The sequence below is a fragment of the Prionailurus bengalensis genome, chromosome A3 (assembly GCF_016509475.1).
Source record: "Prionailurus bengalensis isolate Pbe53 chromosome A3, Fcat_Pben_1.1_paternal_pri, whole genome shotgun sequence".
Lineage (NCBI taxonomy): Eukaryota > Metazoa > Chordata > Mammalia > Carnivora > Felidae > Prionailurus > Prionailurus bengalensis.
The window spans coordinates 65,827,436-65,844,081 of NC_057354.1; the positions used below are offsets into that span (position 1 = coordinate 65,827,436).

General features: G+C 49.1%; 1 protein-coding gene across 1 annotated transcript in view; it reads left to right on the forward strand.

Annotated features, from left to right (window-relative positions):
- PRKCE (protein kinase C epsilon) overlaps positions 1-8,060 on the forward strand; it is a 501,273-nt gene extending 493,213 nt beyond the window's left edge. Inside the window, exon 15 of the mRNA XM_043603304.1 lies at positions 4,814-8,060. Within this exon, the coding sequence (XP_043459239.1) occupies positions 4,814-4,960 (147 nt within the window). The 3' untranslated portion in view covers positions 4,961-8,060. The remainder of the gene's footprint in view (positions 1-4,813) is intronic.
- The last annotated feature ends 8,586 nt before the right edge of the window (positions 8,061-16,646 follow it).

The window sequence follows — 16,646 nt, forward strand, 5'->3', positions numbered from 1 at the left end:
TTGTGTTGGTCTCCTGCCAGCCATCAGGGAACCCCAGTGCCCCAAGCTGACTGCTGCTCAGAGAGGAAACCCCATGAAGTAGGCCTAAGTCTGCCTGTTTCTCTGGGCTGCCCCGCGCTAGGCCCCTCACAGATCAGACCTCAGCCATCTCGCCACATCACCTGGGCCCCCCCAACGTGAAAAGCCCATCTGGTAGAACAGCTGCCAGTGGTCCTGAAGCCAGAGCACTTACCTGGCTCTGGATACAGTAGAAGCAAGAGCAGTGCATTCACTCACTTCTCAGCAGCTATTTATTGAGCGCTCACTGTGTGCCAGGCAGTGCACTAGGATGGGGATGGGATGTGAGTTCAACCCAGTCCCCATCCCCAACAAGCTCACAGATTAGTGGAAAGGAGGAGGATGTGTGTGATCAGGGCTGTGATAAGGCAGGAGAGGGCTCCTGGGTGGCGCAGTCGGTTGAGCATCTGACTCTTGGTTTCTGCTCAGGTCGTGATCCCAGTGTCGTAGGATTCAGACCTGTGTCAGGCTCCGTGCTGAGCGCGGAGCCTGCTTAGGATTCTATCTCTCCCTCTGCCCTTCTTTCCTGCTTTAGTGCACTCGCTCAGTCTCTTGCTCTCTCTTTCATAAAAAAAAAAAAAAAAAGAGAGAGAGAGAGAGAGAGATGATGGAGCACCCATAAGAGGGGTGGAAGGACAGGAAGGCTGCTTGAAGGAAGGCCATCTAAGCCTGGTTGGGAAGGGTGAGCAATTCAGCTGGGTGATGAGGACATGGGACAGAGGCGGGGGTGGGAGAGGGGGTTCCAGGCACAGGCTTGGAGTCAGGGGAAGCCAGTGAGTCCAGAGAACCTCATGGTCCAGCAGGGCCCAGAAGCAGTGGGGAGCTATGCGGGGATAAGACCCTGAAGGGCCTTAGAAGTAGAGGACTGTAAGACCCTGGGACTTTTCCCAAGGGCAGTCAGGTGCCATTGGAAGAATCTCAATCTCTGGACAAAGCACTGGGATGTTCAGGTAGACCCTAGCTCTGCACTCATTCAGCATTTGGAGGCATACAGATAAATGTAAGACTCAGTCCCTCCTTCGAGAAGCTCATGGCATCAATGGGCAGGCCACACAGACTGTGTTGGGTAGCAACCAAGCTGTCTGTGATGTGTGCCCATGGCACACAGGTGCTAAGACTTGGAGGTGCATTTATTGGGTGCCCATTACATGTTGGAGTCTGCACTGAGGCACCTAACATCTGATGTCTCACTGAGTCCTCAAGGCAATCTATAGAGTGCCTGTCACTACCCCCATTTTACAGATGAAAAAACTAAATCTCAGGGAGTGACCTCACAGTGTCATAGAGCCAGGAAGGGGCAGTACCAAGATAAGAGGTCAGCTAGTGCTCTCTGTCCTCCTCCGTGTCACCCCGCTAAGTGTGGGACAAGCACGTAGGATGGGCTTCATGAAGGAGATAAAGACTGAAGAGGTCCCAGGGTCACCTCTCAGGCTCCACACTGTGGGCTAAGAGTCTAACATTTAGACTCTAGGGGAGGCATATGGGAAGACCGAGGATCTAGGTCAACGGGGAACGTCTCTGGGGGTTGTCCATCTGAACCTTGGAGTTGAGTCTTATGCTCGCTCACAGGGAGGCCCCAGCTTTTCAAAGAATAAAATCGGTGAATAAAGGATATAATGCCCAATCCCCTCCACATTGAGGATGCTATGCTGTCTACGTGCTGTTAATAGGGAGTGGTGTTTCCCAGAGATATTTGCTTTGGAAAACTTCTCAAGTCTCTAAGGTTAATGGTCAGGAATTGCACATAGTGGGGATCTTGGCTTCTTGAATTGGAAATGAGTAACGGATATGCATTCAAAATGTTTCCAAGGAAACCAGGGCCTGGCCCAGTTTGGATAAGGGGGTGAACAAGGCAGTATGTCTTTCTCTAGAGTTCTTAAAGAATGGCACCGTCACTGAAATGCCACCCATGATTCTGTGACCCCTGGAGAGCCCAGAGCTGACTTGGTGGTACCCCAAAATAGCATGAAATGGAGCTAGAGGTCCTCTGGGAAGGACATCCCTTGCTGTGCTGACCGAACCTGGTGGCCTGGTACACAGTCAGTGAGTGATGAAATTCAGACGTCCTGTGGAATCTAGCTCCGTCACTACGCTCAGCCGACCTCAGGCAATGAAGCCAGTTTCCATGGACACTAATGACTGAAAAGGTGAGCATAAACAAGTAAGCAGACAGGGAAGGCCAGTGCCCGAGCAGTTCCAGATTTCTCAACGTTCCGCATCTCAAGGGCAACACACACATCCTTCAGGTCCTGTTTCCATCCCTTGGATTTTCTGTATCTCTCTTCTGTCTCCCTTCTGAGGTCTCCGAGACCCACTCAACTATGCAGCTCAAGCCCAGAGAAAAGACACGAAGCAGGACTGATGTGGCCGAAAGATCCAGTCATCCCTGCTGTGTGCTATCCTCCTGATTGTGATCTCAGCCTGGGATGGTCTGAACACATGCCCGCTCCCCCCCAGCCAAGCTCGCCCAGTACAGGTTACCCACTCTCGCCCCGACCCACAGCTTCTCCTGCCACACTCACCCACTGGCAAGCCCTTCTGGCTCCAGGCCTAGCAGTCTGGCCTGAATGTCTCTGGGTGGACTTTGATCCTTGCATTGTCTTTCCATTTCTCCAGTGTCCAGCTTTCTAGACATTCTATGCAAGCAGCATCATGCAGGGATCTGGATTTGAATCCAACTCTGCTCTTAACTAGTTGGGTGACCCTGGTTACCAAATCTCTTTGAGCCACAGTGTCTCCATCTGTAAAATCAGGGTAATAGTATCTGCCTGTTCTAAGGATCAAATAAGGAAACAAATGGGCAGGTGCTTTATAAACTATAAAACCACAGTTCCCAAACCGTGTCCTGCAGAACTCTGCATCTGAGATGGATGTTAAGCTATTCAGGAAAGGGGTGCCTGAGGTGGGGTGGGGGGGCCTCAGTCGGTTGAGCATCTCACTCTCGATTTCGGCTCCAGTCATGATCTCACGGTTCATGGGATTGAGACTCGAGTCAGGCTCTGTGCTGACAGCACGGACTCTGCTTGGGATTCTCTCTGTCTCTCTCTCTCTGTCTCTCTCTCTGTCTCTCTCTCTGTCTCTCTCTCTCTCTCTCTGCCCTTCCCTTGCACATGTGCACTCTCTCTCTCTCTCAAAATAATTAATTTTTTTAAAAAAGCTATTCAGGAAAAAGAAAGTTTCACGTCAAGTTTGAGGAAGGCTGTTCTAAACAAAGTGAACCAGGTTTCTTGACCCTATGACAGCTCAGAGCCTTTAATTTGCCACTGTATGTGGCAAACCTCCAAGAGCAGGGTGCAAAAATAGCTTTGTCTCTAAACCACCTTTTTCATAGAGTATTATTAACATCTTTTAGGTTACTAGCTTCCACAGAACAAAGCTTATATTAATTAATATTCCTCCTACAAATAATAATGCTAATCTTTCCACAAGATTTATTCCATCATCCAGGTCACTAATCCTGGGTAACACCAGTTAATCAGCACCTGAAAGGGTATTGCCGGAGCTCCTTCAATCCTCTGGGCATTGTGCCATGTAGTGCAGGGCGAGGGGGGCGGGCGTTGAAGGCCTCCGCAGTCGGACTCACTCTGCCTCCCTCCATCCCCATGCTGGACTCCACCCTGGGCAACTCAGTGAACCCTGTTCTAAATCTTCCGTGTTCCCACCTCCCCACCCACCATCTTTGTCCCACCTCTCCCTGCCGAGGTGACTTCTTCCCCTCTCTGCCAACACAACCGTAATTCATTCTTCAGGTCCCAGCCAAGTCTCGACTTCTCCATGGAAGTTTTTCTAACTATTGCAGCGTGTGTTCTAGACAGTAGTACTGGCTCCCAGATCAACTGGAAGTCCCAAAAGGCAGAGAGAATATTATTTACACTTGCAGATTTTTCTCCAAAAGCCAGGATTTGTTTGTTTGCTGCTCTCCATCCCCCATGGACCATAAGCCCTATTTCAGGAACTTGAGCCTCTAACTGGGTATGGGTCCTTCGGGGCTGGGGAGTCAGTGCAGTGGCGGGTTCTTCCACATGGCCATTCATTCAGTAGATGCTTATTGTGGGGAACCCAAGGTTGAGTAAGACAAGGCCCCTGCCTTTAAGGAGCTCTTGGTCAAGGCAAATAGCCACAACTCGTTGCAAGTCAGCATGTTGAGTATAATCATGGAAAGAATGTAGGAGCACAAAATAGGGTTCGTGGTGGATGCAGGTAGGGATCAAGGCAGGCTTCCCAGAAGACAGTCCCCTGCCCCCACTCCACTCATCCTCCTACTTAGAAGAAGTCATATGGAGCAGACCTGGCAAGGTTATGGAGGTCTACCTAGAGACAAGAAAGACCACTGGAGACTCCATGGGAGAGAGATTCAAGTTTGTTCCCCGGGTCACAGGGATGGAGGTCTCGATGGAGCCAGAGGGTTAGATTAGCAGGGGGAGTACGGGATGAGAGCTATGCATCCCACGCTCCCAAACACGCGTGCTCCACCCCCACACGGCAGTCTGTGGGAATCCCACTTCCCTGCTTTTCCATCATACCCTCTCACCCCTTCTTCCCTCTCACCTGGACTCATTCTTCCTTTCCAAGTCCTCTGCCACCTCCTGGTCCTGGGGCCATCCGTCGTGACCTCATTGGAGCAGCCCCGTGTCTTCTCTCAGTAGCTAGAGGCCTGCTTTGGTGAGAGGCTGGTCGGTGTGATGCCCGCTCCCTGTGGGGGGGCCCCGGGAGGAAGGTCAGCCTGGAGTCAGTGCTTTCTCTTTTCTTCTCGCAGAAAACCAAAAGAGACGTCAATAACTTTGACCAAGACTTTACCCGGGAAGAGCCCGTCCTCACGCTCGTGGATGAAGCAATCGTGAAGCAGATCAACCAGGAGGAATTCAAAGGCTTCTCCTACTTTGGCGAAGACCTGATGCCCTGAGAAGCTGTTCCAGGTGGAGTTTGGTGACGCTGCAGGAAAGGGTGCCGAGAAGAGTCCTATTTCTGGAGGCTCAGAAGGCCTTGAACTGCCTCTCCTGTTCTCCAGAGCCCCAGTCCCTCGTCTACCCTCTATTTATTGTGTTCCCTCACCCCAGGCGGGCTCCTCCCTCTTCCACCTGGGGACCAGAAGGCACTCTTGGTTCTTGTCTCACCAGTGATGCAGAATCGCATGGGGTCAGCGGTCGGCTGGACACACTGCGTGTTTGGTCTGTTGGCAAGCCCGTTTCCACTCCTCGGGGGCTCCTGGCAGCGAGGCAGCGAGGCAGCTTCGGTTCTTTTACTTCAAAGAGCAACAAGAAAAGCAAACAAGAAGGGCCTGGCCGTGCTATTGGACATAGGGGCCCGATCACTCTCACTTCTGAGAGCCTCGGTTCTGAGGCTCCCACTTTTGAGAGCCTGCCGCCCTCTCCCCTTCTGTCCAGGAGAGACAGGTGCTTCTTCGGCATGGGGGTGGGTGCCCTCGAGGCGCGCTGTGGTGGAGGCACACCGCGAGATGCATGGGTTGGCTGCCCGTGTTCGGCAGAACGGCCAACGCTGGCTTGCTTCGGTTGTAGCTCTTGGGCATGCCAAAGTTGTGAGAGCATGTGTCTCGTGAAAGAAATCACTCTTTGTAGAAAAAGAAATTGGATTTTGAACTCGGTTAACATTTGAAGAATATATCACCAAATTGGCTTTCTAATCGGCCAAAAGATATAAATTCCAATATTAACGCAGGTAGATATTAAAGGGCTATTATACAATGAGAAACCAACTGTCCAGGGTTTAGGCTGTTAACGTTTTTGTGGTTTGTGGCACACGGGGGCTGGATGAATTGAGAGAGAAGAAAACAAGTAATGCTCCTCATTCTTCAAATTCTGCCTGAACACAGAGGCCACCGCAGCAATGGCCAAGACCCTGAGGTTCTAGGAAAACTCACTCCCAAATTCTCTTTCCAGTTTCGTTCTGAGTTCCCAGCATACGCTCTATTTATTTCCTGCAACGGTGTGTTACTTTTGCGCACTTCTACGAAGAATTGATAGTACTGCTGTGTTGTGTTTTTTAGACATTAAACATGTAAAGTTAAATATGAAATCTCTGCTTTCGGAGCAAGCCGAATGAGGCTAAACGTGGGTTATGCGGAGGGAATCCAGAGACGGAACAGCAACTTATCTGCAAACTGCCAATGTGGCGAGACGTGCTCGGAGTTTTGTTTCTGTGTGACATGCAAATGGCAACTCGTGTGGGACACTATTTCATGGATGTGATGTTACCTCCTGTAGATATGCTAACAGTGTTACATTCTTTGATTTCCAAGGGTTCTCTGTGGCTTTGTGTATATGTTTCCCGGAGGTTATTTGATTATCTATTTTACCGAACTGATTTTAGCAGGGAATGGAATCCATTCCAACTGTTGCACGCGGATTTCCCAGCTGCCCCTAAATATAGATACGTGTGAGTGGCAAAGTGGCACTAATGAAGCTTTTTGCCTTTTGTACATTTGAGATTTTTGTATATAGTGTTTGCTGCAAGGCCTGTGGAATTAATTCATTGAACTTAGAGGTATCAACTGCTGCATGTTCAGGCATATTATAAAACTTTAGTCTATGAAAGAATAATTATAATAATGTCCAGGTGCAATACTCTGTAAGCGTATTGGTTCAAGTTACCGAGAGATAAGGTGTGTTTCTTTTTCGAGGATGGGGAGGAGTCCTTTGTATTGTTTATTTCATTTTGGTTTATTTCAAAAGACGTAAACATATAGTAAGCTACATTAAATCTCACATACAGTTCTCCTGTGCTCTATTATGCCCTGAGAGGGATGGGGAAGCGAAAGGAATATTTTCGATGGTGGTTTCGAAGCTTGGACGGTGACCAGCTCGAGCCCATAGAAGGTTGGTGTCCATATTTACATCTGGTTGGCCGTAGCCTTTGTTATTACTAAGGATGACATTCAGTTTCCTTTTGTTTTTATTTTTGAAAAACTCAGGTGTAGTTATGATCCGTTCTTATGATACTTAGAAATACTATTACTCTATCAGTTTGTGTGTTTGGCGTAACAGTGAAGTGAAGAAGAACAGATTAACTTAATTTCTCTTCGGTAACTTGACGTACTGGGGGAGAGACTATCTTCCGGAGTTGAGTACAAGCACAGAAACATCTTCACGGTGGCATCATCTCAGTTTTTAAGAAGACGTGACAATACTGCCCATCATACTCCTGCATCACTACTGCTCTGTTTCTCCTCTGCTTCCTTCACCACGATGAACCTGGAACAGCCAAGCAAGCTCTACCTGCAAGACGAGCGGCCTGCTTCAAGGCCCCGGTGGCGTTCCCATGTCAGCAGGGCTTGGGCCCTTCCTATAGGACAACTGGCATTTTGGCTGCAGAGTCAAATAATACATTCCACCCGGCAGCTCCAGGCAGTCATTCGCGGGGTGCCTGGCCCAGAGATGCCCCCTTCCAGCACCGAAGCTGGGCTGGCTGGGATGCCTCCTGCTTGGGGCCAGAGCTGATCAGTTCTCTCACAGGCGGGTTCAAATCCCATGTCGTCTATAGAAAAAAGCTTGTGTGTTCCTCGAGTATTCACTGTTTCATTTCAATTTTCACAAGGCTTAGGAAGCGGACACACTATTACATTTCTTTCTAATCTATCCAGCTCTTGAGTGCAAAAAAAAAAATGCCAAAAAATATATGAAGGATAGCTGTTCTCCTGTGTTCTCTCATTATGGACTTTGTGAAGTGGAAACATCGTTTTTTTCCTCCAAAGGTGAAAAAAAATGCATTCTTGCTTTAAAAAAAAAAAGAAGGCTAAAAAATTACCTCTTTTTAAATTATGTGCAAAATAATTCTGGCTAAATATAAAATGTACTCAATTTTAGGGGTTTTTTTGTATTGTGATGCTTTATTTGTACATTTTTTTCCTTTCTGGATGTAATTTTAATCTCTTGCCATTCATTAGTGTTATTTCATTGTAAACATTATTGTGCCAAATGTACTGTATTCAAAAGGATGTGAATGTGTATTGTTTCAGAACCTAATAAATACAATGGCGTTAAATCTTATTTCTTGGCTCCAATGAGCATTTCTTTATCTTCTTTGGGAGTGGCAGCGTGGCACCAATGAAGCTTTGTGCCTTTTGTACATTAGGGATTCCAAATTCCGAAACCTAGGCACAGTTTTGGCTTTCCCCTTCCCTTTGAAGCTGCACAAAGGAGGGGCGCCTGGGTGGCTCAGTCAGTTCAGTGTCTGACTTCGACTCAGGTCATGATCTTGCGGTTCGTGGGTTCGAACCCTGCACCCGGCTCTGTGCTGACAGCTCAGAGCCTGGAGCCTACTTTGGATTCTGTGTCTCCCTCTCTCTCTCTGCTCCTCCCCGCTTCCTCCCCCCGCCTCTCAAAAATAAATAAACATTAAAAAAGAGAGAAGAATATGCACTAAGGATGCAAATGGCCGTACTGGCCCACCCAGCCTCACCTCTGTGCTTCTGGGACTACCACCATCGAGATGGAGGGGGCCTGAGTAGATCAGATGTGGCTCTGGGCTGTCTGGGCGCAGAGCAAAAGCACGCGGTCGGCCTGGGAGTGCTGGAATTTGGGCAAGCAAAGCAGGCAGCACCCTCATTCTTATCTTTCTAGCAAAGCAAACACCGAATCTTCTTGAAGCCAGTGCCCATTCAAGCCTCATCAGGACTCAGGTTCTGGCCGGTCGCTCAGAACTTCAGGCTTTTGGAGTCCAGGAAACTCCTTCAAGACTGGGACCCCTTGCAGGCTGGTCCCGGAGCACGACTGGTCACTGGGGCTCTGAGCTTTAGCGCGTGCCCACCGCCCCTGCTCAGCCAATGTTCGTGGCTACCATTGTGGCTCCTGGGCTCTCCGGTTCCTCCTTTGTTCTGGAGTGTTCCTTTTTGGCCACTCCATTCATGTCACGCTGCTGGTTCTGCAAGGCTCCTCCTCTTCCTTTTCTGACACAGATTTTTCAAGCATATTTGAAACTCCTAAGTACGCTCTGGAGTATACCACAACTTTCAATTAGCCACAACTTTGTCTTCCTTCCAAGTTGTGGAAATATTTGCAGTTTTACCATCTGTCATCCTCAGGGGTAAGGGTGGTGCTTCCTTGTGAGCCCTCCAATGACTATGGCATGTCATCATGAATGTACCCTCGGTTTCCCCTTAGCAATGTCGCCTGCCTGCCTGCCTGGAGATGTGGGAAAAGGACCCCTGGATCCACCCCAACAGGAAAGTTGTATACATCACATATTTTCCTCCCTTGATGCTGGTAAGTTTCTAGGTAAGTGACCAAGGAAAAGCAAACCTCTTGCCAGCTTATCTGTCTTACTAATTTACATAAAAGTCAGAAGAAACAAAAGGAGCCATTCCAGAGAGTTCAGAGGACCTCTCCAAGCATTGCACTGAATGCAGTCTGACCAGCCTACACCTCCCTTGCCTGGTAGCCCAGAAGAGACAGCTCCAAAGTCCCGGAGATGAGGGAACTCATCCTCCCAAATCTATATACTGCACAAATCACTTTGAAGCTATAGGAAAAGTCACTGGCTGATCAGCATCCCTGGTTCGGAACCTCTCTCCCCACCGCTAGCCACATTCCAGGAGAGAATGCCCAGCGCTGGTAGGTCTGTTCCAGGAAGAGGAACGCTGTCTCCTGGCGAGGCCTAGATGGCTCCAGAACCGCTTCAGGAAAGCCTGTCCGGGCAGCTGTGCCCTGGAACTGAAAACCTGCCAGTCTAACAGATTTCTCATAGGATCAATGAGTACCTTGCCCCTTCTCCATCTCCTTGTACCTGAATAGAGTCCAGCGCTTGGGTGAGCAGTGGCCTAAAGATCCCCATGTGATGAGAGGACTGAGCCACGTGACGTGCATTGTCATAGCACTTACAGCCGCAGAGAGATGGGGGCGGAAAGAAGGCTTAGATGTCATATTATGAAGTCTCTTTCTTATTTTCCTCTTACTCTAGCCTCATTGTTTGTAAGCAATACCTGAAGAATGGAATGGCTGTGCCCATCAGGAATCCCTCCTCTAGCGACAGACAGCTGATCGCATAGTGTTTTTCCAGAAGCCTACCACAAGTGCATGTGCTCTCTTATCTCCCATCGACACCTGGAGGTCTTGTCACCAGCATAAGGAACTCCAGGAAACTATTTTCTCAAGGAAAATGGTGGCTTGTTAACTAGCATAAAGAATGCTAGAAAGGTGACGTTGCTGATACATTTGGGATAATAGATGGGCAAAGATATTTAAAGACAAATCTCTGCATTTAAAAGTAAAAAAAAAAAACAGAATGTAAGAAAATAGCCTTCTGCTCCCCTAGTAATCAGTGCAGTGCAAATTTAAATCGGTGCAATACCACTGTATACCTGCCAGAATGACTAAATCCAAAAGGCAGACATATCAGGTTTCGTTAAGGATATGGAACAGTTGGAACTTTGGGTGTTTCTAGTCTGAGTATAAAATGGTACCACTATGAAACATTTTGGCTACTCAAAGTCTGCTAAAGCCAAATATGAATACCCTTGACTCAACAGAAAAGTCTAGCAGCTGTGGAATAACAAATGAATTGTGGAGTATTTACACAACAGAATACTATATAGCCACAAATGACTTATAACTATGTGCAACAAGACAGATGAATCTCACAACATAACGCAGAGTCTAAGAAGCCAGGCAGAAAGGAGTATAGACTGTATGCTTCCATTTGTGCAGAGAAGCAAAACAGATCATCTGTGTCACTAGAAATCAGGAGAGTGGTTGCCCTCATGGGGAAGGGATGTAGTGACTAGAAGGGGCCACGAAACAGCTTCTGGGATGCTGGTTAAGTTTTATTCTCTGAGCTGAGAGCTGCCAAAGAGCTACATTCGCTTTGTGATGATTCACCGAGCTGTACCCTTACAATTGGTGCACTTCCCTCTATGTGTTTTGTACATCAATAAAAAATTGCCACACACACACACACACACACACACACACACACACACACACCTACCTTAGGATGAGGTTTGTCTTTCACCCTTGGGAATGGCACTCTAGGCTGGCCCCGTAAGCTGCCCGTGTCCCCCTGCTGTCCTGCCAGAGCCTTGGTTGCCTAACTCCCACAGACAGCCTCGTCTGTGGCTGGCACAAGGTGGCGTTTGACCTGGGTAGACCTTTGCTTCAAGGCCCTATTGGAAACACCCAGGCTGCCAGAGCTGGGACTTCATGCAACTTGCGGAATGTCCACAAGACTATCCTGTGCCTGCTTGCTAATAAAATATTTGTCCATATATGTCTCAGAACATGGTCAGTGAGGTCGTCAGGGAGCAGCTAAGCCTCCCCCTCTGGCAGCTACTGAGATCACCAAAAAGAACCCGGGGAAATGCATCACAAAAATCGGTTCAGAGAGTCTGCAGCAAGCGAGGGTTGGCTCTAGCTCTTTCCGCTTGGGCAGGCAACCGTGCCTTTCCACATTCATCAAATGGCGATAACAAGACCTACTACCTCAAAGTCCTGTTGTGAAGGGTCAGGGAGATAAAGATTCCAGAGCACAGCATCTAGAACTGTTAGTATTCTTTCTCTTCCCCAAGGTGCCCTGTCCTTCATCAGAGGCCAGCCTGCACCACGAGTGGCGTGGCCTGGTCTCCTGAGGACTGCTCTCCTGTCCTCGCTCTGATTTGTTGTCTCTCAGCCTCCGGATGTCCTGCCCCTCAGCTCTCCTGGGGCACCCACACACCCTACCCCACCTGTGAAAGACCCTTTCGGGGGCAGGAAGGGAGCAGGGAGAAGAGTGGTGAAGACAAGGTCTTGGTGCTCAGGGAACTTACGACCATCAGAAGATGTCATAGGCCCATGCAGGAGAGCAGCACAGGGCTGACAAGAAAGACAAAGATAAGCCCTTCAGATGACACTGGGGAAGTCCAGAGAAAGGGGTTAGGTGTGTGCTATCCAGGCAGGCTTCCTGGAGGAGGCAGTGGTGAGAGGGTACTGAAGGATGATGAAACTATGGGTACGCAAAGGGCAGAGAAGAGCCTTCCGGGTGGCCACTCAGCTGGTTCTAGGGAATTGGGCAGTAAGCAACTTTGCCACAAGCATTTTCACCCTGCCACTGATTATATTTTGTGGGTTGTACAAAAGCACTTCAAAGTCTTTCTATCGTAATATTATACTTTTTTTTTTTTTTGCTGGTTGATTCATCTCCCTGTTTGTTATCTCATTTTTTCTTTCCTCACTGAATTTTCTTCCCTCATTAAGAGAGGTATGTGTTTCCAAGTGCTAGGATGCATATATATATAACTGAGCTTTGTGTCGCATTGTGAAGGCCTTCTACCCTGCTGTTTGCTCTCGGTGTATTGTCTCACGTCCATTGACAGATGCTTTGACGTTCTATGGGAAACATGGGTTCGACACCCTGTGCTGCTGTATAGCACGAGAGCTAAGATTTACAGAGTGTCGAAATGGGAGCACTGTACCAGTGGAGAAATGAAACCAAACTATCAACCAGTGTTTGTTTTTGTTTTTTATCTTCATGGCAAACTGTTTTATGGCCAACTAGTCATGTGGGCAAAAACACTTGTAAATCTGTTTGGGCCTAAGCATCTATACCAACGATGCTTACCGCAAAAATACCAGACCCGCACTCAGCTTGGAGTAGCAGGGAAAGGCGGGGGTGGGGAACTGGAGATCCAGGGCAATGCTGTAACTTCTGTTCCCAGCAGGACATTGTCAGGGGATGGGAATCCTTCAAAGTGCCTTAATGGTCTCTGCAGGTGGGACGGTCTCTCAGAGAGCCCAGCCCAGCCCTCGGTAGAGGGCTGCCTTTGTGTATGACAGGAGAGATGAGGTCTCCCTGCCCACTCTCCCGCTCTCCCGATGGGACCTGGTTGCTGCCTGAGGACTGAGATCAGGTCATTCTCAGTTCTAGAACCCAAACACCAAGTAAACTGTACTACTTCTCAGGCCTTCTGTGCATCGGAGCAGACAGCCACCCACTGCTCTCGGAGCTCTGAGTTTGGGGGGGGGGTCCCCTCTGGGCACCAACTGCAGAATCTCACCGTTTACGCTTCCTTCTTTGGGTTGTTAATTATTTATTTAAGTTTCACATGTATTATCCTTCTTTGTTCCAAACACCATGCTAGGCTCTTAACATAAGTAATCTATGTAAGCCTCACAAAAATCACACGATTTAGGTAGTTTCTAGTTTATATGGTGGTTGATACTCCAGTTACCCCCATTTTATAGATGAGAAAACTGAAGCTCAGAAATTTTCTAACTTACTTAGTCCTTATGACTCCATGAAACTGTTGTATTCTTATGCCCATTCTACAGATAATTGCCCCAATTGTCAGACCCAGTGACTGGTAGGGTCTGCTCAGACAGGACAGAAAGTATTTGCACGCGGAACAGATAATGCAGAACTATTCATTCCCCCGTTTATTCCACAAATGTTCATAGAGTTCCTACCACGTGCCAACCATTCATCTAGACATCAGTGAACCAAACAAAACAGACAAAAATCGTTGCCCTTACAGAACTTACCAGGGGGCGGGATCTTGACAGACAACAAGCAACAAATACGACCAGTAAGTGAATTACATAATTTGTAAGAAGGTCGAGGCCACCGCTAACATTTGAAGCCAGAGTACAACTGGAGGTCCAGATCATAGGGCTAAATATATATATATTATTTAAGTTAAAAGTCAAGGTACCTTTAAATATGTGCTAGCCCTGTCCCTTGACAAAGACACCTACGTAAGTACCTGTGATTCCGGGCTTATCACCTCCAGCAATTCCAGTTACTGTAAGGGGGTCTGCTCCTGAGGGCCCCTCCTAGTGGGTTCTGTTCACTAGGAGGAGACAATGGTAACACAAAAGACGGCAGATGAAATCAGAGCAAGGGATGGACTGGACAGCCCCTCCCCGCCTTCCCCTGCTGCCCTCCTGCTTAGCTGAGGCCAGCCCCTCCTCTGCAGCTCAGGTCCACAGTGGGGCTAGAATCAGAAGAACTTACCCTGGCCAACACCTCCTTAAAACTTGTGGTCTTAAATGGCCCTGCCTTCCACTCCACCTATCCCCGCTGTGTGTGGGGGTGTTTGTATCTTGTGTGAACTCTGGGTTGGGGGTCAGGGGCTCCTGCGTGACCCCTGGCAGGGGAAGAAGAACAGCGAGAGTCTAGCCTGGTGAGGATAAATGCAGCCAAAAGCAAGGTGGGTGGGGCCAAGGAAGAAAGTCTGTCCTCCCAAATCTCATCACCACCCACTGAGGCAATGATGAGATCCGGGAGCGGGTGAGGAGCTGGCTGACTACGATGTGCCCGCTGGTGTGGAAAGGAGAGACGGGGCGGGGTCTTGGAAGGGTTGGCCACAGTAGCTGGGAGCATTTCGGCTTCAGGGGAGCAAACTGGATTGCTGTGGGGACGGATGTGCCTCATCCTCTTGCCCAAGTAACCCCCTCACCGCTGTGCTTGACTGAGGGAAGGAGGCTGGTTTCCGGTGCGCCTGCCATGGACAGGGCGGGCACTGTGCCACGGAGGCGGTGTTGATTAGGTCCCCAGCTTGAGAAATGAGGGCTCTGAGGCTCAGCAAGTTCAGGAAATTGTCCAAGCCACATAACCAGTCCCCTGCAGATGCAGGACTCAAGCTTGCAACATGAATCTGCATCTAATCAGGGGCCCCTGGGGGGTTTCACCTGGTTGGGCGTCCAGCTCCGGCTCAGGTCATGATCTCACGGTCGTGGGTTCGAGCCCTGCGTCAGGCTCTGTGCTGACAGCTCAGAGCCTGGAGCCTGCTTCAGATTCTGTGTCTCCCTCTCTCTCTGCCCCTCCCCTGCTCACACTGTCTCTCTGTCTCTCTCTCAAAAATAGAAAAACATTAAAAAAAAAAAAAGAAAGAATCTGCATCTAATTGGTGTCCCAAACCTGGCTCTACCCGTGGGGCTTCTGGTCACTGTCCCCACATAGGTCCTGCATGCTTTTTTTCCCAGAGAAATGTCACCTCCCAGTGAAAAGATATGATTGTCTGATGGAATTTGACTTGTGTTGCTCTCTCAGAAAGCTTTGAGTGTGAACACTGAGGCACAGCCAGGAAATGGGCAGAGGTATCTGGGAATTCCTTCTCTCCTACCCCACCCTTGTCCCCATGCCACCCCCTCCTAGCAGGGCCCTGAGAGCTGGTCCTTGAGCCCGGCAAGTCCTCCACCCTCAGACACCCCTCCCACCACCAGAAAAAGAACCCCTCCCTATGGACTATTCTAAGCAGGAAGCCGGTTTTCAGTTCACTGGAAAACAGGAAATGCCTCCAAGGGTCTGAAGTCTTTTTAGTCACTGCGTGCCCTTCGCATAGGGTCTGCGTCCCAGGCCAGCTGCTGAGGAAAGGCCCAGACACAAGGCCACCCAACCCCCAGCCTGGAGACTGGGATCCTCAGTGCCACTTCCAAACCCCTCTGCTTCTGGAGCCAGAACTGACTTCCTCATCCCCTACTCAGGATACGGGTCATTTGAGACTAGGCCAGAGCCCTGGAATGCCAGAAATCCTACATAAAACACCAGAGAGGCTAATTAGCTTCTAACCGTGGGTGGAGACCTCACCCCAGCCAAAGGCTGACCTCTCACCAGCACCCCCACCCCATCCCAGTGGCTTCTAACCCCCGTCAGAGATTGGTTGGCCCCCAACAAAACCTGACTTCCTAGTCCTTTCCTATGGTTCACTTCCTCATCCTGGCTACACACTGACCCTCTACACTTGACCTTGTCAGAAACTAACCTTTGGTACTAACTACAGCTTTGCTTCCTAACCCTGGCCACAGAACAAACTCAATTGCTTGCCAGTCTCCTCATCCATTCAGTAGTTTACTGAGTGCTAAATGCTGTGAGCCCAACACAGCCTGCACAGACCCTAACAGTCTGTGAGAGAAGGTAGGCCTCACATGTGAAGCTCTAATCAGATTTGGGGGAGGGGGCAGGAGCAGGTAGTAGGAGCCTTATCTGAAACTCCAGTGTCGTCACTGTCTCCAACTTGCCAGGTAACCTTGGGTTGGTCACATCACTTCATGGGCCGAGGTCTCCATGGGTTCCTCTGCAGTGGGACAGCATGCCCAGATGGTTCCTGAGGTTCCCATACTCCATGGTGCATGCCAATGGGAAAAGCGTGAAGCAGTCTGAACATGAGGCATCATCGTCAGTGTTGGGAGGGTATAAGAGGTCAGGCACTTTTACTTCTACGTGGTAGATGAGGGTTCAAGGAATCCCTCCACCACTTGGACATCAACCTTTTGGTTCCACCATAGATGGTGGGGCCTTGACTAGATGCCACTAATATTTTTTCCATCTGTGAAAAGAGCTGTGACACCACAGGTGTCAGGACTTTGGCTGTCTATGTGTTTACCCAAATTGTAGAGGAATTAGGATAATCTGGGATGAAGACCGCTCACATGTGGTTTGATTCCCTAGAAAACACAGGGATGGCAGTGGGTAGAGTGTAGACTGGCCGTGGAGGGAACGAATCACTATTTACCAACTGTCCCCACTCTGCCATCATTAACTGAATCAATAAGCTAACCCCTTATTAATGGTGCACTGCCTGGAAGTCCACCATCAGGGAGCAGCAACCCCATACACAGGCATTGGCCTATACCTCACCTGCACATTACCTGTCACTTGTCACCTGT